The sequence below is a fragment of the Xyrauchen texanus genome, chromosome 38 (genome assembly GCF_025860055.1).
Source record: "Xyrauchen texanus isolate HMW12.3.18 chromosome 38, RBS_HiC_50CHRs, whole genome shotgun sequence".
Lineage (NCBI taxonomy): Eukaryota > Metazoa > Chordata > Actinopteri > Cypriniformes > Catostomidae > Xyrauchen > Xyrauchen texanus.
Window position 1 is genome coordinate 24,652,801 of NC_068313.1, and position 25,685 is coordinate 24,678,485.

The 25,685-nt window shown below is 37.2% G+C and overlaps 3 protein-coding genes across 4 annotated transcripts; 1 reads left to right on the top strand and 2 right to left on the bottom strand.

Annotated features, from left to right (window-relative positions):
* Window positions 1–1,526: 1,526 nt before the first annotated feature.
* On the bottom strand, window positions 1,527–6,996 carry LOC127631943 (dehydrogenase/reductase SDR family member 13-like). The gene is made up of 5 exons (XM_052110363.1): window positions 6,825–6,996; window positions 3,631–3,749; window positions 3,408–3,531; window positions 2,909–3,235; window positions 1,527–2,088 (listed from the first exon to the last, which is right to left on the bottom strand). The coding sequence occupies exons 1-5, from the start codon at window positions 6,949–6,951 to the stop codon at window positions 1,829–1,831; spliced, it is 957 nt and encodes a 318-aa protein (XP_051966323.1). The 5' UTR covers window positions 6,952–6,996; the 3' UTR covers window positions 1,527–1,828.
* Window positions 6,997–9,136: 2,140 nt separating this feature from the next.
* On the bottom strand, window positions 9,137–12,003 carry LOC127631803 (beta-crystallin A1-like). Its single transcript, XM_052110155.1, has 6 exons — window positions 11,903–12,003; window positions 11,175–11,241; window positions 10,933–11,051; window positions 10,010–10,151; window positions 9,771–9,913; window positions 9,137–9,611 (listed from the first exon to the last, which is right to left on the bottom strand). Exons 2-6 carry the CDS (start codon window positions 11,211–11,213, stop codon window positions 9,464–9,466), a joined length of 591 nt encoding a protein of 196 aa, XP_051966115.1. The 5' UTR covers window positions 11,214–11,241; window positions 11,903–12,003; the 3' UTR covers window positions 9,137–9,463.
* Window positions 12,004–13,763: 1,760 nt separating this feature from the next.
* LOC127631864 (beta-crystallin B1-like) lies at window positions 13,764–18,869 on the top strand. 2 transcript variants are annotated; one of them, XM_052110244.1, is made up of 6 exons: window positions 13,764–13,835; window positions 14,382–14,455; window positions 14,553–14,671; window positions 15,186–15,318; window positions 15,437–15,579; window positions 15,702–18,869. In XM_052110244.1, exons 2-6 carry the CDS (start codon window positions 14,390–14,392, stop codon window positions 15,868–15,870), a joined length of 630 nt encoding a protein of 209 aa, XP_051966204.1. In that variant the 5' UTR covers window positions 13,764–13,835; window positions 14,382–14,389; the 3' UTR covers window positions 15,871–18,869. The 2 variants fall into 2 exon arrangements, with proteins under 2 accessions (XP_051966204.1, XP_051966203.1); XM_052110243.1 differs by having other exon boundaries at window positions 13,770–13,835; window positions 14,350–14,455.
* Window positions 18,870–25,685: the final 6,816 nt, after the last annotated feature.

The following is a 25,685-nucleotide window of genomic DNA, read 5'->3' on the forward strand; positions in this document are numbered from 1 at the left end:
AACAGAATTAGAGCACAATAATGGCAAAACAAAAAGAGACTGGGAAGAATTGCACTGGATGAAGTCAGTTGTTTCCCTCACCACTTTGTAGCCTTAAAGGGGTAGTTCACCCAAAATTGTAAATTTATTAATTCACCCTCATGTTAGTCCAAAACCAAATGACCCACTTTCCTCTATAGAGCACAAAAGGAGATTTTAGGCAGAATGTAAGCCGTAGTCACCATACACTTTCATTGTACCATATAAAGATGAATGCAATGAAAGTGAATGGTGACTGAGACGAACATACTGTACTGCAAGTGTCGGAAGAAAGAAAGTCATACAGGGAACAACATGAGGGTGAGTAGATAATGGCTGGATTTTCATTTTATTTACTATTACTTTAAGGCCATGTTCATCTGGACAGTATACACTTTCACACCAACTTCTAAGTCGGAGAATTAACAAATCTGGACATCCATGACATGATGAGGTCTTTACACACACAGTAACGTTAAAATGTTACAATCAAATCTCATTGTCAAGTAAAGGATATTTTAGCAATGAGGTCTGAAGGTGTGAAGATATGGGTAAGATTCTATAACAAGCCCTCGTAGCGGTTATCCAGCCACACCGAATGGCTGTAGCCCCTGATGCCAACTTTAATTCAGTGGAAAAGAAAACTCTAATTTTACATGAAATTACTTTTGCAATTCTCAGTGTAATCTAACCTACTTTATTCTAATGATTGTCATCTTGGCAGAGGTCTCTGTGGACTCTTCAGGTTGTGTCGCCCCGCAGTTGAAGAATACAAAGTATGGCACGCTACTGCCATCAAGTGAACCACAAAAATACTACATTCTGCTTGACATGGCAAAAAAGCTTCAGATGCATGACAGCAACTGATGATTTTCCTCATGTACTTTGCAATAAATTTGAAGATTCATGATATATTTTAAATTGCAATGAATTTGATTTTGGTTTACATTCTACAATATGATAATGAAATGTTCCACAGCTTCACAAGTATATGAACAGTATCTACATTTTTATATATTTCATATAATAGAAATGATAAACTGATAAATAATACATTTACCATATAAAAACTTTTTATTTTTAAATGAATTTTGATTCATTTCTTTTAACTAGAGTTTGACTGCTGATGTTTTTCAGTGGCCGATGCTGATATCTAGAGCACAGAATGGCCGATATAATCAAATATATTATATACATAGTTCAATTTAATGATGGCAAATGAGACATACATAGTTACTATAAAATTTGCTAAAAATATCTGAAAATAGAAAACTATTAAAAAGCCTGTTGTTAGATTTTATTACTGGCACAAGGGGAAACTAACACTTCTATTAATCAGACAGCCGAGCATGGTTATCAGCAGATAAAGAAAATCTAAAAATGATGAAATATTGGCCAATTTATTGTTCAACTGTTAATATATCGGCCTATCACCACTACTAATGTTTCTTCTCAGTCGGTACATATAAATTGCAACTCTGCTTCACCTCCAAGTATTTACAAAAAAAAATGAAATAAAGGGATTCTTGAGTAATTATTAAGTCTTTTATTATTAGTAAGGACTTAATTATGTCAATTAACATACTATATCATAAAAACATTAAAGAATCCTGTGGTTAAGTGTTCCCCAAACACATGTTCATATAAGGCAACAAAATTTCATAAGAGCCCCCTAAGCTAGACTGTCCCACCAAAATTTAATTACCTGAAGAACCCCAAAGAGTTCAGTAGCTGACACTTGATTGGCTGTTGATTGTTTCCCTTATCCCCAGTTAGAGTTCTATTGTTCCACAAACTTGTGTGAGCTCCTTTACACCAGTTCACAAAGCCTCTCACTCACTTCCCAAAGCTTTCTGGCCAGGGCATCATCCCGTCCTAGATCACTAACACTCTGCAGAGCACAGGAGGAGAAGTAGCGTCCACTCAGAGTCTCAATGCCCTCTTGCAAAGCACAGTAGAGTGTGGTTTGTGCACCTCCCTCAGCATCCATAAAAAACAGCTTAGACATTGGCACGAAAAGCAGCTTCTGCAATAAGCCCATGTTCCGTCCGATCTCAGTTGCTATTACACCTATGGACAAGACAATAATGAAAGTCTATGTGAGAAACACATCACTACATGTGACTTTGTAAAAGGGATAGTACACACAACATTTCTTATTGATAATTTTTCACTTTTTATGCAGTTCAAAACCTCCTTTTCTCTTCTGTGAAATACAAAAGCAGGATAATTATATCCAGGCTGCTCTTCTCCACATAATGTAGAACATAAAGTAAATGAGGACTGGGGCAGTCAAGCTCCAAAATGACCAAAAGCACCTTAAAAGAATAATAAAAGCGGTCCAAACGACTCCTGCATAATATTCCAAGTCATCTGATGCCATGCGATAACACTGGGAGGAACAGTTGTATGATATACAAAAAATTGCACATCGTCGCCATTGGCTCTTGCTTGTCTCATAACCAAGTGTCGATTGAATCCAATAGTGCTATATTTTATTTTGACAGCCACAGCATAGACTTTAGGTGAAAATGAAAAGTTTGTCTGTCCATCACACAAATCTATTGAATAAGCCAAGAAGACTTATATATTATAGAAGAATTAAACAATATAGTGCATCAGACATAAATGACCACTTATATAGTATTGATAGTCTTGTCATTTTTGTGCTCAACAGTCCCAGTCCCCATTAAATGTAATTATCTGGAGGAAAAAAAAAAGCCAGTCTATGTGTTCTAAAGAAGAGAGAAAGTCTGTGTTTGGAACAACATGAACGGAAGTAAATGATTATAGAATATTCATATTTGGGTGAACTATTCCTTTACTATATAGGAATACTAATACTTATGACTAAATTAAAGGCTCACACAACAACTAAGGGATTGCTGACCTGGATGCAGGCAATAGCAGGTCACATTGGTCCCATCCAAGCGGTTTGCAAGTTCTCGGGTAAAGAGCACATTACACAGTTTGCTGTTGCAGTAGGCTCTGAGCGCGTGCCAGTATGTTTGGCCCGTGACCAGGTCCTTATTCTTGTTGAGGAGGTTAAAATCTATAGACCCCAGCCGATAAAGCAGGGCAGACACGTTGACTACACGGCCGTGCTCTGCCTCCTTTAGACGATCCAACAACAACAGCGTCAGCAAAAAGTGACCCAGGTGGTTCACACCAAATGCCATACCAAAACCATCCTCTGTTCTGCCTGATGTGATAAGACCTAGTAATAAAACAGTCAATATCACTTACATTTTCTTGGCCCCATACAATACATTTCCTTAAAGGGTTTAAATGATGACTGAGGAAAACATTCTGCCTAACATCTCCTTTTGCGCTCCTTTGGCCCTAATCTACGCCCTTGTACATGTCTACTATTTTAAAGATACAGTTACCAGCATTGTTGATCAGCAAGTCAAGCCTTGGTTCACTCTTCAGAAAAGTCTCTGCAAAATTGCGCACAGACTTAAAACTGGCCAAATCCAAATGCATGTACAGCACCTCTGAGTTTCCACTCTCCTGTGAGAATCAGGGCAGAGTAGATCTTCTATTAGACTTCTATTGGATGTCAATTATATGAGAGGAATTAAAGGAAGTGAGGTCAATGCATGAATTTACCCTTCGAATGTCATACACTGCAGCTTCAGCTTTTTGGTGGTTTCGACAGGCGAGGATTACTCTCGCCCCTCTTTTAGCCAGATCCATAGCTGTGGTTTTGCCAATGCCAGTGTTACTTCCTGCATTCATTACATATAACAGAGATTTACTGAACCTGTATAACTGACCAACACCAACATAATGTTAATGGGTAAAGTGTCTGTGTCTGTGTGTGTGTGTGTGTATATAAATATATTACAAATCAAAATATAAAATAAATGATAACTATGATATTTATAGGATATATATATATATATATGTGTGTGTATATTAGGGCTGTCTATTTAACACGTTAATTCAGTGCGATCAAATTTACAAAAAATAACCTGTTAAAAAAATGTACGCAATTAATCACCGGACCATAATAAGGAAGATTCCTGAGAAATGCAAGCTTGTAGTATCACCTGTTTACTCCAGAGGGCAGCGAGTGAAATTTCAGCTGTATGAGCAACGCACAGTTTATACAAACATGCATTACGTTCTTGGTTTCAAAACACTTGCAGCGCAAATCCAAACTAAGGGATCTCAAGATGTGTTTAAAATTGAGTATTAAACTATATTTAACTTGACACAGTGACCTAAACATTTTACGTTTATAACACAACGCACCCGAGACGCTACACAAGCATGTCTGACGTAGATGTATATTGACTCTAAATTGCCCGCATAATAAATCTCAAACTGAATGACAAATTCACTTGTGAAATGGATTGCTGTGAACTGTGTGCCAATGATTGACTTATGTTAAATAATATGGTAGTAAACAATACATTGTATTCTAAAGCCGCTTTTTGTATTGTCTTATCAATGATTAACTCTTCTGCTACAGGAATGTAATGTATTATAATAATCTGAATATTTTTTATTTTATATATATGTAACGTGTAATATATATATAATTTCATAATATTTAAAGATAACTATGTAGAATTATATATTGATATAAATATGCATAATCATTATATACTGAATTATTGTTATATGATAGGCTTTCTCAGCAAATATTTGTATATGCGAATTAACATTTGTAATCGATTGACAGCCCAATTATATATATATATATATATATATATATACACACACTCACCTAAAGGATTATTAGGAACACCATATTAATAATGTGTTTGACCCCCTTTCGCCTTCAGAACTGCCTTAATTCTACGTGGCATTGATTCAACAAGGTGCTGAAAGCATTCTTTGGAAATGTTGGCCCATATTGATAGGATAGCATCTTGCAGTTGATGGAGATTTGTGGGATGCACATCCAGGGCACGAAGCTCCCGTTCCACCACATCCCAAAGATGCTCTATTGGGTTGAGATCTGGTGACTGTGGGGGCCATTTTAGTACAGTGAACTCATTGTCATGTTCAAGAAACCAATTTGAAATGATTCGAGCTTTGTGACATGGTGCATTATCCTGCTGGAAGTAGCCATCAGAGGATGGGTACATGGTGGCCATAAAGGGATGGACATGGTCAGAAACAATGCTCAGGTAGGCCGTGGCATTTAAACGATGCCCAATTGGCACTAAGGGGCCTAAAGTGTGCCAAGAAAACATCCCCACACCATTACACCACCACCACCAGCCTGCACAGTGGTAACAAGGCATGATGGATCCATGTTCTCATTCTGTTTACGCCAAATTCTGACTCTACCATCTGAATGTCTCAACAGAAATCGAGACTCATCAGACCAGGCAACATTTTTCCAGTCTTCAACTGTCCAATTTTGGTGAGCTCTTGCAAATTGTAGCCTCTTTTTCCTATTTGTAGTGGAGATGAGTGGTACCCGGTGGGGTCTTCGGCTGTTGTAGCCCATCCGCCTCAAGGTTGTGCGTGTTGTGGCTTCACAAATGCTTTGCTGCATACCTCGGATGTAACGAGTGGTTATTTCAGGCAAAGTTGCTCTTCTATCAGCTTGAATCAGTCGGCCCATTCTCCTCTGACCTCTAGCATCAACAAGGCATTTTCGCCCACAGGACTGCCAAATACTAGATGTTTTTCCCTTTTCACACCATTCTTTGTAAACCCTAGAAATGGTTGTGCGTGAAAATCCCAGTAACTGAGCAGATTGTGAAATACTCAGACCGGCCCGTCTGGCACCAACAACCATGCCACGCTCAAAATTGCTTAAATCACCTTTCTTTCCCATTCTGACATTCAGTTTGGAGTTCAGGAGATTGTCTTGACCAGGACCACACCCCTAAATGCATTGAAGCAACTGCCATGTGATTGGTTGATTAGATAATTGCATTAATGAGAAATTGAACAGGTGTTCCTAATAATCCTTTAGGTGAGTGTGTGTGTGTGTATATATATATATATATATATATATATATATATATATATATACACATATACACATATATACACACACAGGGTTGGGAGGGTCACTACAGATTACAGAATACATGCTGTAAAATGTAATTTGTAACGTAATCTGTTAAATTACTCAAGATCAGTAACATTCTAAATACTTTGGATTACTTCATCACTGGTAGATTTTTTTCACTTGTTTTACTATAAAAACTTAACACGTGTTAAAATACATTCTCTGAAAAACCTAAATATCTTATGCTGTGTTTTTTCTAAAACAAGATTAATAAATTTGATCTTGTTTTAAGGATTTTTAGATATTTTTACAGGACAACAACACAAAAATTATTATCAAGAATATGATTTTTGCACTAATATAAAAAAAAATATTATATAACGTGAATTTTCACAATTTACACAAGGTTTACTTCTTACTTCAGATTTACTTCTCTGTCTGCTCGTATGAATGTAACACATCATAAGAAAGTGTTTCACCGCTGTTCAAATGCACTTTGTATCACATCATTTACATGTATAAATGTTTTCCATCTGAAAGGGCTAAATATTAAACTAGACTAGAATAAATATTTTAGCTTTAAAGTTTAGTAAATAAATTCATACAAAAGGTAAGATGCATTTTTGTCAACAAAACTAATTTCAAGAATTTAGCATAAGCATTCAGTGAGTCAGGTGTTCCCAAACTTTTGACTGGTAGCTACTGTTTTCACATTCATCCATCACTTAACAATAGAGAACGAGCATATCGTGATCTAATTAACAGTTGAGTTCTTATTTGCATAAAAGCAAGCATACTAAAGTATTATATAATATAATCAAACCTGTAACAATTGCTGTCTTCCCCTTCAACGTCGTGTTGCTCTTAAATCGGGCTCCTTTGAACAAACAGTAATAAATAAGTAAATAAGCAGCGAGCCCAGCGGCCAGCACTGACAACAGCAGAGACATCTCGCTTGAAAGAGTCAAACAGGTGATATTCTTCTTCTTCTTCTTCTTCTTCTTCTTCTTCTCTCTTTAATGGCGGTCGGCAAACATCTTTTAAGTGCGCATTACCGCCACCTTCTGATATGGAGTGTGGATCACAATAGCCTTTCCTCACTACCCTTAAAATAAATATATAAATACCTACATACATCCATAATAAAACCAATAAATAACTTCATAAATATCTAATAACATTATTAATATTCATACATTTTCATTATTAATAAATACAATTTTCTAAGGAAACTAAACTCATATCCTTCTACTAAGCCCCGTAGGCCTATTACTCAAAAACACAAATATCGCTCTATATACCCTACATGCCCTGAATTCATTTGTAATAGTTCCTTCATTTAAAATCTATTTTTTTCTTTTCTAAACCAGTCTTTCAGCCTCATCCTTTCCTCCTTATACTTATGACAATTAATAATTACATGTTCTACTGTTTCGTTAATATTACAGACCTCACACATCCCATTTTCATGCTTCCCTATTAATTTAAGCGTACTATTCAATCCAGTATGCCCAAATCTCATTCTTGAAATAATGTCCTCTTCCCTTTTATTCCTACTATTTTCTCTCATACCTCCTACCCTCTTCTGGATACTGTAGTACATTCTTGCTTTTGTTTCTATATCCCACTCCACTTGCCACTTCTTTCTCATTTCTTCTTTGATTATGCTTTTAACTTCCGCCTTACTATAACTTATTACCATATCTATCTCTGTTTTTTTTTTTTTTTTTGTTGCATTATTGGCATATTTATCTGCCATTTAATTTCCTTCTACTCCTATATGGGCTGGAATCCAGATTAATTTTACTACTACTCCTACTCTATTGATTCTATAAACAGCTTGGGCTATTTCCAACAAAATATCCTGTCTTGCTTCTGATTCCGTGTTCTTAATACTGGTTAACGCACTACTTGAATCTGACCCTATTAACACTTCCCTTGACCTACTATTTTCAACCCACTCAAGGGCTAAGAGAATGGCCAGCATTTCTCCTGTATACACTGACATTTTATCATTTACTCTCTTATTTAACATAACATTCACTTCTGGTATAATGAACGCAGCTCCTACTCTATTATCTTCTGTTTTTGATGCATCTGTATATATCTTAACAAACATAGAATATTTCTCCTCTATGTATCTACAGGTGATATTAGAACTTTTTAAAATTTAAGAGAGCACATGTGGACTGTTCCTTAGTACCATATGACAACTTGTTTACGTTTTCGTAACTGCCAGCAGCAACTTCCGGGCTTACATTGTGTACTGCAGCAAAGCACTAGATGGCGCAGTTACTCTAATAATGTAACTGTTTCCAAGGTGAGCTCGTGTACATACACGTCCTTTTGTGTAGAAAGAAAGAAAGAAAGAAAGAAAGAAAGAAAGAAAGAAAGAAAGAAAGAAAGAAAGAAAGAAAGAAAGAAAGAAAGAAAGAAAGAAAGAAAGAAAGAAAGAAAGAAAGAAAGAAAGAAAGAAAGAAAGAAAGGTCTACTGTTGCATGCTGTGACAAAATCACTGACATTGTGAATGGGGCTTATTGATTTGCCACAATAATGCAATTTATTTCAAACTGAATTCCAATCCATATGATATGTTTATTATAGGCCATACATATTATATTTCAAAAAATATTTTTTTTAATGAATTATCTTTATTAATGGGTCTCAGCAAATAATCGACAATTTGATTACAAATTTAAATTGACTGACAGCCCTCAAATTGAATCAAATTGAGTAATCATAAACAAAACAAAATAAAAAAAATATATATATATTAAGTTGCACAATTGAACCTGGTAGAATTTTTTTATGAAATTGAAATTCTTAAATCTTAAAATAGGCTAAATATTTTTTGGAGTGTACAGAACTATGGTAGATTATAATAAAACACACTGCTGCAAAACTAGCTTAGTATTTGCCAACGTTGTTATTAAAACAAAACAAAAAAATGACAAAAATCCCAAAAGCTTCTTACACTGTTTGAAGAAGATCCCATATTAATTTATTAGAATGTTACAGTGTTAACAATAGCTGTGGAATCATGGTAAACATTTTTAAGTTTTCTACATCTAAGTACTATTTTGTGACATTACATTTGGTTCACAGCTACAATATCAAGCAAACTCTCACAGTGGGTTGTTTTCATACTTGAGCCCTTTATTGATCTCTTTTGCACAGACTGCATCATGACAGCGATGAGGAGCAAAACTTAAGTCACATCACTCTGCCACCCACAGAATCAGCCTGCTTGCATTCTTCCTCTCACTCTTTTCTTTCAATTGATGGTATTGAGAAAGAAGAAAGTGCAGTGAATATTTGCCGAATGCACCAGGCGTTCTGCCTGTGGTCCGTCAGGTCTAGCTGGACTTGACGGTGTCAGAGTGATGGGGTGGAGGTGAGGAGGAGATGGAGGAAGAGGAGGAGGATGTGGGGGAAGGAGGAAGTGGTTTAGGCAGGCTGCCCTCACTGCTCAACCCGGCGGAGGGACTGCACCTGGAAGGTCTGAGCGTGGGAGCCCCACTCCCTGTAGTGTTTGTACTTGCCACCATGGTGGTCACACTCCAGGATGTACTGGTAACCATGGTAGCCGGGGTACTGGTAACAAACCCAGCTACAGGCAGTGAGAAAAAAACATGACAAATGGAAACTAAGAAACAAATGGATTCCCAAATTAATTTTTCCAGTATCCTCTAACTCACATACAAGTACCACTGAATTGCTGTAGCACCAGAAGCTATGGTGTAAAGAGAGAGACAAGTATGGTACTCACGCCCCACTTTGCACCTGCATTGATCCAATCTCATTGGAGAGCCAACCCATGGACTGCAGAGAGGGGTAGTCATCAGTGATCTCCCACTGGTGTCCGATAAAGTTCTCCCGCTCAAAAACAGTCAACTTTGACTCCTTTTGGTTCTGCACAGATCATAACATTTGGAGAGACAATATTAATTTGGATAGAATGTTAAACAGTTGCCACACTGTTGTAAATTGACACCTTTTTATACTCACAGCAGAGCAGATTGGGCGGAAGGACATTAGCCTCTCGATGTGGTAGGCATTGCTGCCACTCCAAGACTCCCAGCGAGGGTAGTCTCCTCTCTCCAAGATGAATTGCTGCCCACAGAAGCTGGAGTGTTCGTAGCCCACCCAGCTGTTCAAATGGATGACTTGTATGACTTTTTTTTTTAATCCATGGAACTCTTGGAGATCTTAAGCAGAAAGTTAGGGACTCACAGCCTCAGTCACCATTCACTTTCATTGAATTGTTTTGTATACAGTGAAAGAGAATGGTGTCATTTTGCATGAGATCTTCTTCTGTGTTTCACAGAAAAAGGTTATGTGGGTTTGGAATGAACTGATGGTAAATGCGTTCATTTACATGAGTAAATAACAACAGAATTTTCAGTTTTGGGTAAAGTGTCCCTTTACAGACCCCATGAAATTGCTTGACAAGCACAGTTTTTGTAATTGAAACCAGAAGTTCGGGTGGGACATATCAAACAGCTCCACCTTTTTTCTTTCTTTCTTTCTTTTTTTTAGAGCCCAATATGCTTAAGTGTACATTTAGTTTACTCAGCCATAAATCAAGTGCTACTTGCTAGTCCATTGCAGGTGGTATAAGGGAGATGGACTCTCATTTTAGAGAGCATTTGATCAGACAAAAATTGGTGTAGTGCAAGATGAGTCATTGATCATTTTAGTTTTTTTTCCTGGAAAAGAGACAAGTGTACTATATATCTGTTAAGGATATTTTATTTAACTTTTAGGAGTGCACTACCATGTGCATGACTTCAAAGCTGACAGACATAGATTAAAAGCCACAAAACTAAATTTTAGACTTTTAGAATTTTAGACATGGGTGGCCTTTAAGATTATGTGAGTTGTAGGAATCTGTACGTCTATATGTTTATATGTTTATTTCTGTAACTTACGCGCCACACTCCACCTTCACAGAGCGGACATTGTTCATGCCACATTCCATGATGTTCTGACAGGCTGCGGTGAACTCCATGCGCTTACCTTGAAAGTTCTCTTGGTCGTAGACTGTGAGCTACATGTTCACAGAGACAACAGTTGGCTTTGAGGTACTTGAAAGCATTCTTATTCATGCAAGAATAATTCAACACTTTCTATAGCAGTTGACATTATCACTAGCCATCAAGTTTGTACTTGCCTTCCATGGCCCCATTGGTATGGGATTAGTCAGAGACATCCTTGAAGATATCTCAATTCTGTTAGACCTGAAGAACGCAAATATGCAAATGAAAAAGAGTTCTCTGTCATTTATGAATACTGCATAAACAGCCTGCAGCTGAGGAGCAAAGTAGTTGCAAAATGTCCTGCCAAATGTCATGGCATTAATAAAAAAATAAAAAAATCACACTGATTCTCCTGATGATTCAGAGTACATCATCCAAACATTACAGAGTAAAGTCAAACAGAAAAACACCTACTTAGTTGTAGAAAGAAAAAAAAACTGATTTATGGCTAAAACACAATGGATCTAAAAGATTTACACATTGCAACGATGAAAACTTTCAAATCAAATTATATCAGCAGCTGCATAAAATATCAGATTTAGCCCAGAAGTATTGGTAACATTATACAGAACTCTTGTTCAAAGCATTAAAGGGAACTGATGTCAATTGTTATCCAAAGCATTCTAATGAGTGTAATATGTGTGTTATTTGGTTGAATATTTAGTGTCCTGAAATGTCAATGACTACACATATGTTTGCTATGTTAGTTTTGTTTTGTTTTGTTTTGTTTTGTTTTGTTTTGTTTTGTTTTCAGTGATGTTCATGTGATCGTGTGCCTCTCCCCTAGAGTTTTACAGATCAGCAAAGCACACTAAAATGAAAATGTCTATGGTGAATGAAAGGACTAACATTGAGGGCTTACCTGACCAACCCAACAAATAGCTTTAGGCGCTCAGGGGCTCCACACAACGGTCTCCAGACCTCTGACTAAGGGCTCTATTTATGTAGTATGGCAGAATGGGATGACTGGCCACAGGGCAGGCAGGAGTCAGCATTTTGCCCCAGGCCTCATTGTTTTGGACTGAGCCTTTGGCTTTACCCCAACACTCAATGCCATCTGCCCTAGCCAGGGAGGCATTGTGCCTACTGGCAATTGCTACCAGAGTAGATGCCTGGCACATTGATTCCATGCATGCTTTTACATAAGATTAGAATTTACTACAAAACACACATGCTTGAACAGACACAAGAGAGTTGTTTCAAAATGAGATCATTCCATAAGCCTTGACTTCCTCAAGTGCAATACTTAGCTCAACATTTCTACTCTATAATGTTTGATAACAGCTTATTGCAACTACTAAAACATCTTAAAATGTATCCCCAAGTACACTATAGTTTTTAATAAGTCCACTCCGACAAACATCTTTAGTTAAAAATCCATGGTTGCGCTGAGACTCTTCAGCTCTCACTGTAGTGCCAGGCACAAAGCGTTTCAACCACCCATTTCTACCTGCCTTTTCATACTCACATACAGATGCTGTCCTGCATGTATCCATTCACACGCAACACTTTACAAGCACATCCATTCAACATCAATGTCCTGCCCACTCCTTTGACTTTATGCAAAGCAGGCTACATGGCTGGGGCCCTTTGTAGCTATAGGAAGAGCATGACTAAGTGAAATGATAATGTAAATTGTATAATCAGTAATAAATAAGTAAATAATCAACATCCTCAGTCTGAGAGAGTCAAGTCAAGTCAATTGTATTTGTATAGCACCTTTCACAGCACACATCGTTACAAAGCAGCTTTACATAAGATCAGGCATTAACAAACAATAAAACTGTAATGTCTATAATGTCGATGAATCATCATTGTGTAATTAGATAAAATACTATTGTTTATCGTGTTTAAAAATAAGTAATTAAATAATAATTGTATTAATAAACCCAGTAAGCAAGCTGAAAGCAACTAGTTGGGCCACGGGTTTGAATTGAGCTCAGTTAAGTGACAACATGGCATTTGTTTAGGACTGTGTGAATTCTTAAATGAATCACTTTAAGTGTTATGTTTGTTTCGTCTGTATTCTTTTTAGCTGTAGTACTTACGGTTAGGCCATGTTAAATATTGCTCTAGGAAAGTTGCTCTAAATTTGATTCCAGTTTAAGTGAGCACTTGACATGATATAAGTGTAACAGAAAAGCACACTGTAAAGAAATGTAATCATTATAAAAACATCTTTGTTTCCTTTCTCTAATTTCGACTTGATTTTATGAGTTGTCTCCATCAGAAATTCATCGAAATTGGTCGAAAGAGTGCAATGAAATCATCATTACAGGTTGCAACTTTGCCACCATGTTGATTTTACTTACAAATTCCAGGCAGCAATTAAACTCAAATTGGAGGCTTTTTTATACAGAGCAAATACAATAAGTCTCCCTCCTTCTCTCAATAGAGAGATCTATGGCAAGTATACTGAGGTCAGCATACTAGCTGTGCTACAGTGTGTGAATGAGTATGAGAGACAGGGAGAGAGTTAAAGAGATAGAGGCCGTAAAGTTCCATGCTATCTGCTGATGGAGGTTGACATCAGACATCCATCCAAAGCTTGCAACAAAGCAATGAGCAACGTCAGCATGGTCACATAGATAAGCCTGCACTCCAAACCCCTCCAAATGCCCATCACTTTTATCCAATAGCATGGCCTCATTCTGCCCTAGAAGTACAGATGGGGATATATATGTATATATAACCCATCCAAAGCCCGAACCCTAGTACATTCAGGCCTTGGCATCCTCTCCTCTGCCAGCACTCCTCTTACATTCCATTGTTTTGTGTCTGACTGCAAAGTTTTGGTGAGCTCTGCTTGGGGAAAGGGGTTTCTAGGTTGGCAAGCGATCAAATTAAAATGGAGCATAAAGGATGGCCCTTATTAAGTAGTCCAATTCTTTAAACATGCTGGTTGTTTGATTGTTTGGAGTGTATATAATGTAGATATAGAGTAGACATAGATTTTTTTAATAGATTTTAAATGATTGGAGTATACATCGATTGAGTCTGCTTATGACTTTGCTGATTTGAGTAAAGTAGATTTTTTTTTATGAATGAAAAGTCTATTACTGACACAGATGTTAAAATAATCGTAAATAATGGTTTCTCTAGAAATGTGTTCCATGAAATGTGTAGCGAGGGGTTATTTAGAATGCTATTGAGGTCTTTCCGAACTGTAACATTGTCAGGTACTAAATGTTTAGTTGTTCACTGAATATATGTTCCATGTGAAAGGTATAGCTTTTCCAAGGTTTTGTTTAATTTGTTTTTACTCAGAACTTTATTGAATCTTGATTGAATCTTTTTTTGAAACTTCAGTTCTCTTTCTACACCTGTCTGTTTGGTAACAGCTTTAGCCATGTCACATACTGCTGTACAGGGAAGCATGGGGAGTTGCTTTGCCACGGGAAAGAGTTCACACAAAGTAAGGCAACTCTATTCCATCATTCTCTTGACGCACTTGTTTGATTAAATGTCTTCATGTGTAAATCCTGACCATAATGTTATCTCTGTATGATTAGATATATCTGTTTGAGTACGAGAATTTCCAAGGGCGAATGATGGAGCTAAGTGGAAAGTGTCGTAACGTCTGTGAGAAGGGGCTGAATCGTGTGGGCTCTATCAGAGTGGTGTGTGGGCCGTAAGTATGGAATGATTTAACAAATCACAAGCAATAGTAATATTTATAACTAAGATAAGACAAAAAATGGTGAAATTATGTTAAGTCATTTAATTTTAAAATGTAGAGGTGAGAGGGACATCTGAAGTAGTAGTTCATTTAAAATCCTAAATATCCCAAAAAATATATTTTAGTGTAGCAGACCAACCAAAACAATTTGGGGGTGGGGTCTGACTGGGTGGGTCCCCCTTGGTTGTTTCCACATCTGACTGAGGAAGGGGGGATGTGAGAGGGGGGCACAAGGTAAACCTAGCCCCCTCTTAGACCCGGCCATGTAAGTGTAACTAAAGTAGAGGACTAACTCTTATCATGTCATTTGTGGCAATATGAGTAGTTTCAAGTTGTTTATGTTAATCATAAAAAGTGAAAAGTTTAAAATATACATTTTCTTCTATGTCTGTTGCTTAATAATAAAGTACATGCAGTTAATAAAAAAAATAAACAGGCCATTGTGTATTTTTTATCTACCTTGCAGATGGGTTGGTTATGAGCAACAAAACATGAGTGGTGAGATGTTCGTGCTGGAGAGAGGTGAATACCCTCGTTGGGACACTTGGTCCAACAGCTATCGTTGTGATCGTCTCATGTCTGTACGGCCAGTTCAAATGGTGGGTTAACATTTTACCACTAATTATGACAAGTCACATCAAGGACTTTGATTAATGCTTTAAAGGAGGTCCATGGAAACCATGAAAGACAGTAATTCTATGTGCTTTCGCCTTGTAGGATCCTCAGGACCATACGATCTGTCTGTATGAGTGCATAAACTTTGATGGCCGTAAGATGGAGGTTTGCGATGAGGACATTCCAAGTTTGTGGTGTCATGGCTTTCAGGACAGAGTCGCCAGCATCCAAGTTAATGGTGGAACGTAAGCGATTCAGCATTCCTTTTATTACACATCACCACAAAGTGTCCATTTTGAAGATGATAATCTACATCTAGCCATTTAATTTTCTCTAAAATTTTAATGTATGTTACTTCCAAATCCAGGTGGGTTGGATATCAGTACCCTGGCTATCGTGGATACCAGTACCTGTTTGAGTGTGGACCATATAAGCACTGGAACGAATGGGGTGCCAACCACCCCCAGATCCAGTCTGTGCGTAGAGTGAGGGACATGCAGACGCATCACAGAGGCTGCTTTGAGATTATGGCATAGGCGATGACACAACACAGACAGGTGGACACAGCAGGGTGGAAACTCAATGGAATGTAAAATCATCTCTCACCATAAGGAGATCATCAGCTGAGATAATCAGAACATAAACTGTCTATTGTGATGAAAACATTGCAAGCATAATACTATAATATGTGTGAACATTCTTACTACTGGTTGCAAACGCATTCTACGTCCAACCCCTTAGTAAAAATGGTTAAACCCTAAGTGCTGTAATTGCGGAGGTGATCATAGTGCAGGATATGGAGGTTGTTTAGTGAGGAAAAATGCAGTGAAAGTTAAAAATGTCAGAGTGGAAGAAGGAATATCATACGCTGAAGCTCTCAAGAAGGTAAAACGGACAACCAAAGTTATAAATGCTAAGGCAACAATTCCACAACAAAAAGTTAAGCTGCAAGAACAAAGTAAAGAGAAAGAAGTGATTGTAGATAAAGTGTCATTCATAGCATTCATAGCAGAAGTGGTGAATTGTTCTGCCCAAACTGAAAGTAGGACAGAAAGAATTAAAATCATTATCAGAGCTGCTGAAAAGTACTTGGAATTAGAAGATGTTAATGTAAATATGATAAACGAAAGGCTTAAGATGCAAACAGCAAACAGTCAGACAGTAAATAGTTAGACAGCATGTGGTTGTTCATAATGGTGATTAGATTATCTTGCAATGGAACGCAAGAAGTTGAATTGCTAATGGACAAGAATTCAAGAAATTCATAACAAACCAAGAAAATGATCCTGACTTTATTTGTGTGCAAGAAACATGGCTAAAACCACAATTACATTTTTTAAAGCATGGATTCAATACAATTAGAAGAGATAGACATAAAGGAAATGGTGGTGGGGTAGCAACATTTATTAAACAAGGTATTGGGTGTAGAATAGTTGAGGTAAATGGGGAACAAGAGGTACAGTGGTGGTGGAAATTTGGGAAGGATCACGGAGTGTTAGAATAATTAATTTTTATAATCCATGTGACAGGTTAAGTAAGGATACATTAGAAAATATTGGAGGGAATGGAAATTATAAAGTAGTGTGGTGTGGTGTGGTGACTTTAATGCACACAGTACATTATGGGGTAGTAGAATAAAACATCATAACGGACAGATAATAGAAGACATGCTAGAATGGAGCGGGATAGTATTCATTAATGATGGAAGCTATACAAGAATTGATATGGCACAGGGAAAATATTCACTGTTAGACTTGACACTTGTTTCTAAAATTTTAGCAGGAAAATGTGATTGGAAAGTTTTAAATCAAAGTACAATAGGTAGTGATCATTTTCCTATCAATGGTAAAATCGGTGTGGACATAGCTCAAGCAGTAGTGGAAAGATTACCAAGGTGGAAATTTAAAACAGTCGACTGGGATAAATATAAGAAATTATGTCAAAACAAAATGGCAGAAATTAGTAGTTCTATAGAGGATGTAGAAGTTTTTAATTATAAGGTAAGTGAAATTCTTCGGAGTACAGCTGAAGAAGTAATTGGTAAGAAGAGGACAGGAAGCAGGAGAAAGCTGTCCCATGGTGGAATGAGGAATGCAATGAGGCAATTAAAAAAAAGAAATAAAGCACTTAAGAGAGTAAGAAGATCATTCAATTATAATGATTTTATTAATTATAAAAGAGCACAGGCTATAGTGAGAAGAGTAATATGGACATCTAAGAAAACATTTTGGAGGGAATTTTGTAATAATATTGGAGAAGAAAGATGGAAAGATGGGTGGGAAACAAAGAAACAGTAACATTCCTGTCTTAGTATATAACAATAGATCAGTAATATTAGACAGTGAAAAAGCAGAGGTGTTGGCAGAAACATTTGCTAATGTACATAGTAATTCAAATATAACAGAATAAATGAGGAGATATAGGGATCTGAGCTTGAGTAAGAACAAATTCTGGAGGAAAAAGGGCCATCAGGATGTACATTAGATTTAGAGTTTACCCTGATTGAACTGAAGAAAGCGCTTGATGGGGTAAAACAAACTTCTCAAGGTAGAGATGACATCTGTTATGAGATGGTAAAACACCTATCAGAAACATCTCTAAATATTATTTTGAGTCTTTTTAATAAGGTGTGGGAATCAGGGAAATTACCAGATGACTGGAGGCGAAGCCAGGGAAGGCACATTCGCAGCCCACTAACTACAGGCCCAAAGCATTACGTTGAATTTATGCAAACTAATGGAGCGTATGGTCATGAACATATTGATATATGTTATTGAAAAGGAAAACCTTTTCTCTGCATTCCAAAGTGCTTTCAGAAAAGGGAGAAACACAATGGACTCTGTTTTATGCCTGGAAGCTGAAATTAGAAAGGCCCAAGTAAACAAGGAAGTGTTAGTAGGAGTTTTGACGTTGAAAAAGCTTACAATATGATGTGGAAAGAGGGACTTATAATAAAACTGGATAGAATGGAATTAAAAGGTAGAATGTATAACTGGATTATGATTTTTTTGTTTAAATGAACAATACAAGTGAGAGTGGGTTCTGCTTTTTCTCAGGTATATCAAGTAGAGAACGGAACAGCGAAGTGTTAGCAGTCCAATTCTGTTAAACATAATGATCAATGACGTTTTTTCACAGATAGATTCGGGGGATAGGGAGGTCTTTATATGCAGATGACGGGACACTGTGGAAGAGAGGACGCAATGTTGGGCATGGGGAGAGGTGTATTCAAACTGCTGTAAGAAAGGTAGAGAATTGGACTTTTGAATGGGGTTTTCATATTTCAGTGGCAAAAACTCAGGTGATCTGTTTTACAAAAAGAAAAATTAACCCAACAATAAATATTAATATGTATGAACAACAATTGGAGCAAACATCCGTAGTTAGATTCCTGGGAATGTGGATGGATTCAAAATTGAATTTTAAAGTGCATATTCAGAAAATAATAGACAAATGAAAAAAAGCAATAAATATAATGAGGTGCTTGGCAGGAACTGAATGGGGAGCATGTCGTCAGTCTCTTAAAAGTATATATTGTGCATTAATAAGGGCTGCTATTGATTATGGATGTATGGTGTACAGTTCTGCATCTAAAACACTACTTTTAAAAGTTGAGGCATTGCAATCACAAGCATTGAGAATATGTTGTGGAGCAATAAGGTCATCTCCAGTAACAGCAGTAGATGGACGAAATGCCTCTAGAAATTAGAAGGCTCAAATTAAAGATGAGATATTGGACTAATATAAAAGTTAATTCGGACAGTCATCCAGTTAAGAAAGTCTTGAATGATTGCTGTGAATACGAGTATAAAAAATCAACACGCTTTGGATGGACAGCCAATAAGGAGGCACAAAACATAGGAATAAGTGATATCAACATTGCCCCTTCGGTGGCTATGTCAGCAATGTCTCCTTGGCTTTTCCCTATGCCTCAAGTGGACGAACAGTTGTATGAAGATAAGCATAACAAGGAAAGAAATGTGTTGGAAAGTTTAGCAGTTCAACAATATATTGATCGAAAATATTATAACGCAGTGCAAATTTATACAGATGGATCAAAGGAACAACATTCTGGATTTACAGCAGCAGCAGCTTACAAACCTCTTTTTAAAGTTAAAATTTCAAAGAGAATCTCTGATCATATTTGTGTATTTACTTCAGAATTAATAGCAATATTCCTAGCATTTCCATGGCTAGAAAAATATAACCTACATGATCAATGATATGCACAGATTCACTTTCAGCTATCAATAGCTTGTCAAGTGCAATATCGGTAGCAAGACAATATTTGATATATTAAGTGATGCAGAGTCTATTTAGAATAAAACAATCTGGACTTATTGTAAACTTTTTGTGGGTACCATCACATGTGGGTGTTAAAGGAAACAAGGAGGCATTAAATAAGTGTTTGTACAGAATAGGGAAACATGACATGGTAAATGTGATAAATGTGGTCCAGAAGAATCAGTAGAACATGTAATTATAAAATATGATGCATATGAAAGAGCAAGATTCCATCTAACTCGAGCTTTAAGATCTCTGGGAGTAAATGAGGTGTCACTTCAGGTTTTGTTAGAAAAATGGCCCAAAGCAATCAAGACTTTATCAAGAATTATTTCATTTCTTAAAAGATACAAGATTTATCAATAGAATATAAGATAGTTTTTTTTTTTCCTCCCTCCAACTTTACAACCATTTAGCGCTCCACACTCCAATCCTGTAGGTGGCGGGAATGCACCATTTAAGTTGGATTGCCAACCGCCATAAAACAACAGAAGAAGAAGAAGAAGAGATGAAAGCGAAGAAAGGGTACGCTGAATCGTGGCTTGACCTGCTTGAAGAGGTGGGCTCGGGCACGGTTCAGTTGGCTGAGGCACACATGTGATCCTAACTGTGTCCGAGCATGGAACCCGAAACATGACATCAATGATGCAACATTTTCCATTTAACAAACGTGGAGGCAAAAGGATCACTTCGGTCTTGGAAATTCAGGCATATGGGAACAACTGGATACAACACACAAGAACTTTGCGACTATCTTCGTGCTTGTGGATATCAAAGAACCATTGAGTCTGAAAATCTGAAAGTAAATCTGGCAGCTCATCGAACGAAAAGGATACATTCTAGTGGTACGATGCTGTTGACAATTAGGCATGTGAAAGGGCTGTGTGTCATCGTGCCCCAAACGACTCCAAATAAGCCACAAATTAACGATTTGTTAATTTCTTAATAGCATTTCTTCCTGTTTTCTTCAAAACAAAAAGTTGCTTCGTAATGACATAAGCGTGCTCAGGCCCCGAACGTTAAGTGGCGTGTAAGAGCAGGCCAGCAGGGGAGTGGGGAGGGGGGACAATCATGCTTGGGCATGGTACAAGGCAACCAGGCCTAGTGTGAATATGCCTCAATGTTGTCACTTCAATGTGTAAATTATCACAGCGGACATTTCCATGCTTGACTGATTATTACATAGTTATCTATCACTGGGCTGCTTGTGACTGCTTGCACTGTGATTGAGGGCACAGTGTACTGAATGTTCCATAGTTGAACATACATTTCTCATAATTGCCCCTTATTTACACTTACCGACCACTTTATTAGGTACACCTGTACACCTACTTAGATCATGGCATGATTGTTGGTGCCAGATGGGCTAGTTTGAGTGTTTCTGTAACTGCTGATCTCAGGGGATTTTCACACACAACAGTTCAATGTGCTGTGCAGTCTGAGATGCATTTCTGCTCAGTACAATTGCACAGAGGGGTTATCTGAGTTATTGTAGTCCTTCTTTCAGCTTGAACCAGTCTGGGCTGCATTTCCCAAAAGCATCGCAACTTTAAGTTGACCGGCGAGAACATTGGGCCCCAATCATCACTCGGCCCCATCTTGATGAAGATAACAGTGTTGTGGGCTCCGGGGTCGCAGCTGCAGCCCCCTCTCTGGCAATCAGTTTCTGGAATGCCTGCCGAGCCTCCACTTGGGCCTGGAGCAGGAGTTGTAAATGCTGTTCCTGCTCCAGGCCTAAATCCATGAGGGCCTGATGGTGGTTCAGTGGATGCTGGTGAGGGACTTGATTACTTCACCCAGTGGTGAAGGGTCCATGATGACGTTAATCTCCAAATCTCGTGTTTCGGCACCAGTGTAACAGAATTCATATTTTATGGGCAAATGGAGGAGTCAGGAGGCAGCTTGAGTATTTTATTACAAAATTAACTTTTTCATTTCGCTTCTGCGTTTTAAAAACCAGAGGTGGAAAGTAAGGAATTACGACTACTCTCATTACAGTACTTGAGTAAATTTTTCAACTTTTAAAAATATGAATAAATAATTGTACTTTTACTTGAGTTGATTAAAAATGAAGTATTCAACTTAGCTACAATTTTGTACAATTACAAATTACACAAAATATTTCAGAATTTTTGGGAAGAAGAAAGTTATAAGAGCTAAATCTGTTTATAACCTAAAACGTGCTGTGTAATATATGTCTAAAACAATTTTTTAAATACCTTAGAAAGATACAATGCCAATAGTGTCGTAATTTAATGGGGACTCGGGGCAAAAATGCCACAGAAATGAACAAAAATATCCCCGAATTTCAAAATATGGAGGCGTTCCTGTTTTTTATTAATAATATCTGATATTGTTACAATTACATACACTGCGATCTTCTTTTCACTTTGACTTCTTTTTTCGTGAGCTGACGAGGTCATGGAGGGCACCTTTCACTGCCTGCAACAGACTTCCTCGCTCGTCCGCTGTCACTACCCTCAACGGCGGGGCGGCCCACGGGTACTCGGAGGTCCGCCAGGTGGACAGATCGGCTGCGATCCACCTGTGTCCAGAAAATGCCGTGACTTGGTGGGATCGCCCGGTGCTCCCCTCCCTTTTTTTTTTGATTGAAATTGTCAGTGAAATTTTATTAATAAATAAATATACATAAATAAAGAATGACTGAATTAAATATGTTAGCACATTTTTTTGTTTGTTTAGACCAGAGGTGGGGGACTCGAGTCACATGACTTGACTCGAGTCTGACTCCAGTCACAATTTTCAGGACTTGTGACTTGCTTGATTAAAGTACGAAAATGACTTGACTTGACTTTGACTTGAGAACAAGTTACTTGAGACTTGACTTGACTTGAAGTGGAAGACTCGACAATGACTTGAACTTATAATAAACAAACAGCAATACAATTAATTAAAAAATATATATATTGTGACGTCAGCATCACTATTGGCATCTGTGCTGCTCAATTCAAACCGCGCCAAACATGGCAGACAGTAGTCGAGCTCCACAAATGGCCTCGTTTGGCTATACAGACTTTGAACTGGACCGTGCCTATAAAAAAAGATTTGCCAGTTGCAAAATATGCAAGGCACGAATATCCGACACGACAACCACAACGTCAAATTTCGTTCGACATATCAAGAAGAACCACAAGGAAAGGTAAGAAAGTAATCTCTTTATAGTCAGTTTCACTAAGATCTACGTTATAACGATTACTAATGTAATGAATTAATCTTTTCAGTTTGTCATAATTTGGCCTTGATGGCATATTATGTTTTTTCTTATTAGAAATGTGACCATGGCATTATCATACTGTTACGTCTCGTAAATAGATGTAACTTATTGGGGAATTTGACTATAACAGTGGCGTAGCCTGAGTTTTTTAATGTTGATTGGCATCTTAAAATGAGCGGGCAGCTCAATATTACATTTAGGTTATAATGTGTATTAAATGTGCGCATTTTCAAGTTTGTGGACTGCGTGTGGAAACTATAAAGCATTGCACATAACGTTACTGCATGACAGGCTAACATGGAGGCGCCGATGTGATCACTAGCACGCGCCTAAACATTTCTAAGGGGCTGTTTAACTAGGGTTGCCAACCGTTCCGTATAATACTTATAATATATAGTATAATATAAAGTCTTGTTCCGTATTGAACTGATACGGAACGCACTTTGTTCCGTATTTTTGAGTATCAATTCAGTGCAAATCCATGACAGACACATAGCTTCTATTCTAATATATATGTCAGACAGACTATGAATGAACGAAGACCTGCTTTAATGCAAAATTCGGGGACTTGGCGCCCCCTTGGCGGGCTCTGACCCGCGCTCGCGCCATTGGCTGTGCAGTTGCCGCAGCACAGCCTATGAGCGAGCCAGACGGCATAGATATATGCAGCATAGATATATACACGGCTGTGCAGCTGCAAATGCGTTTTACATATAGGCTTCAGTAAATCGAGGAAAAGGAGTTTCCGAAGACATTTGTTGGCTATGATAAGAAAAACTACTAAATTAAAAAAATATATTTTTTTGCACTTGAAAGAACATTCTAGAAGTCTAATTCTATTGAATAAGTTCGCACAAGGCTACAGAAAACTGTTGTGGTTGGCAACCCTATGTTTAACGTTACACCTGGCCACTTCATGCGTTTTCTCAGATCGGATAGCTGATTCTGATTTATCAAAACGATTCCATTTACACTTGGTCACATGAAGGACCCGCACCAGCCGACTACATGACAGCTTCTTTCCCCAAGCAGTCAGACTGTTGAACACTTGATCTATCACGATCAATAATTAGCACTGCACTTTATTCATCTATAATTTCACACTGGACTGTCAACATATTCTCCTCAATATACTACTTCATATATATATATATATATATATATATATATATATATATATATATATATATTCATATACTCCCACTTATTGTATATTGTGTATTGTATATTGTGTGTATTGTTTACTGTACATTGTATATAATTATTGTGTTGTGTAAGTATGTGTACATTTGATTTGTAAATTGTTTTGTGTAAGTATGTTGTTTATTGTAATTGGTATATGTCTCGTCACTGTCATGACTGCTATGTTGCTCGGAACTGCACACAAGAATTTCACCTACTGTTGCACTTGTGTACATGGTAGTGTGACAATAAAGTGATTTGATTTGATTTCATTGATAAATGTGGTTTTGCAAATTGATTTTCCTTAAAATACATTATTTTTTAAAAATGTAAAGAATGTTTGTGCATACGAAAATAAATTTGTTTTAATGTTTACAGGTAATGTTAATGTCTGAACGTTTTGTGTAAACAACACAATTTTTTAGATATTAATGTAGCACAGATATGCATATGATTAATATGTAGCAAATGTATAATAAATAAGATACATAATATATGTATACAAGTTCATCTTTTCTGTGCAAAAATAAATATGTATCGAAAAAATTTACCTCTATAGTAGTGTGACTTGACTTTACTTGAAACTTATCAGGACTTGACTTGACTTGCTTAGGGTGAACCCTTGACTTGACTTGACTTGCTTGATTTATCTGAACTGCGACTTGAGACTTGACTCGAGACTTGATGGTTAAGACTTGAGACTTGCTTGGACTTGACCATGTGTGACTTGTCCCCACCTCTGGTTTAGACTAATATACTGTAAAGTAACAATAGGACAAATTATTGGATTGCATTTATGTCTCTTTTTGAAATGTCATTTAAAAGTCTGTGTAAACAAGCCTTTTGCAAGAATAGCATTTGTTAAAACAGCTCTTTTATTTGGTAACAGATTGCTCAGGACAGTAAATGCAATAAAAATTGCATTTCTTATTTCCAAAGATTTCTTCCTAAAAACAATTGAATAATTAATGGAACAAACAAAAAAATTCCTAACATTTCCTAATCCCAGGGATATGAGAGATTACGTTGTTTTGATATACACCTACAGTATATATGATATTGTGTTTCTCTCCATAGTGGTTGAAATGATCCTTCACCCCTATGAGACTCAGTCTGACAGCTTTTACTTCCTGGATAACAAGCACAATAAGGCAGAATATTCCTACAACGGTGGACCGTAAGAAGACTTATGGACTTGTATGGAGTTACAATGGACTGGTGCAGTAACACCTACTGAAAGTGGCTTCTAGGCCTCTAATCTTTAATGTGATGGTGCATTTGGTAAAAAAAAAAAAAAAAAAAAGGGTGTGTGTGTGTTTTAAAGAGAGAATGTTAATCTCACAAAGGGTATGTACTATGTGCACAGATTTTGTGCACTGATTATTTGAAGTCAAAATAATCTTACAAATATTTAATAATCCACTTATTTCATATCTTTCTTATGCATGACATAAGCTAAAATCTTTTTTTTGTGTGTGTGTGTGTGTGTGTATTTTATTTGAACACCCAAAGCCAAATAATTTTCCAGTGTGACACCCAGGAGTTAAATGCATAAAAGAGTAAGAAGGAGATACAGGGCACTGTTCAGTGTGTTGGAATTTTTAAAAGGTTCAGACTGGAGCTGAATGAACTGTGCACAGGAATAACTCA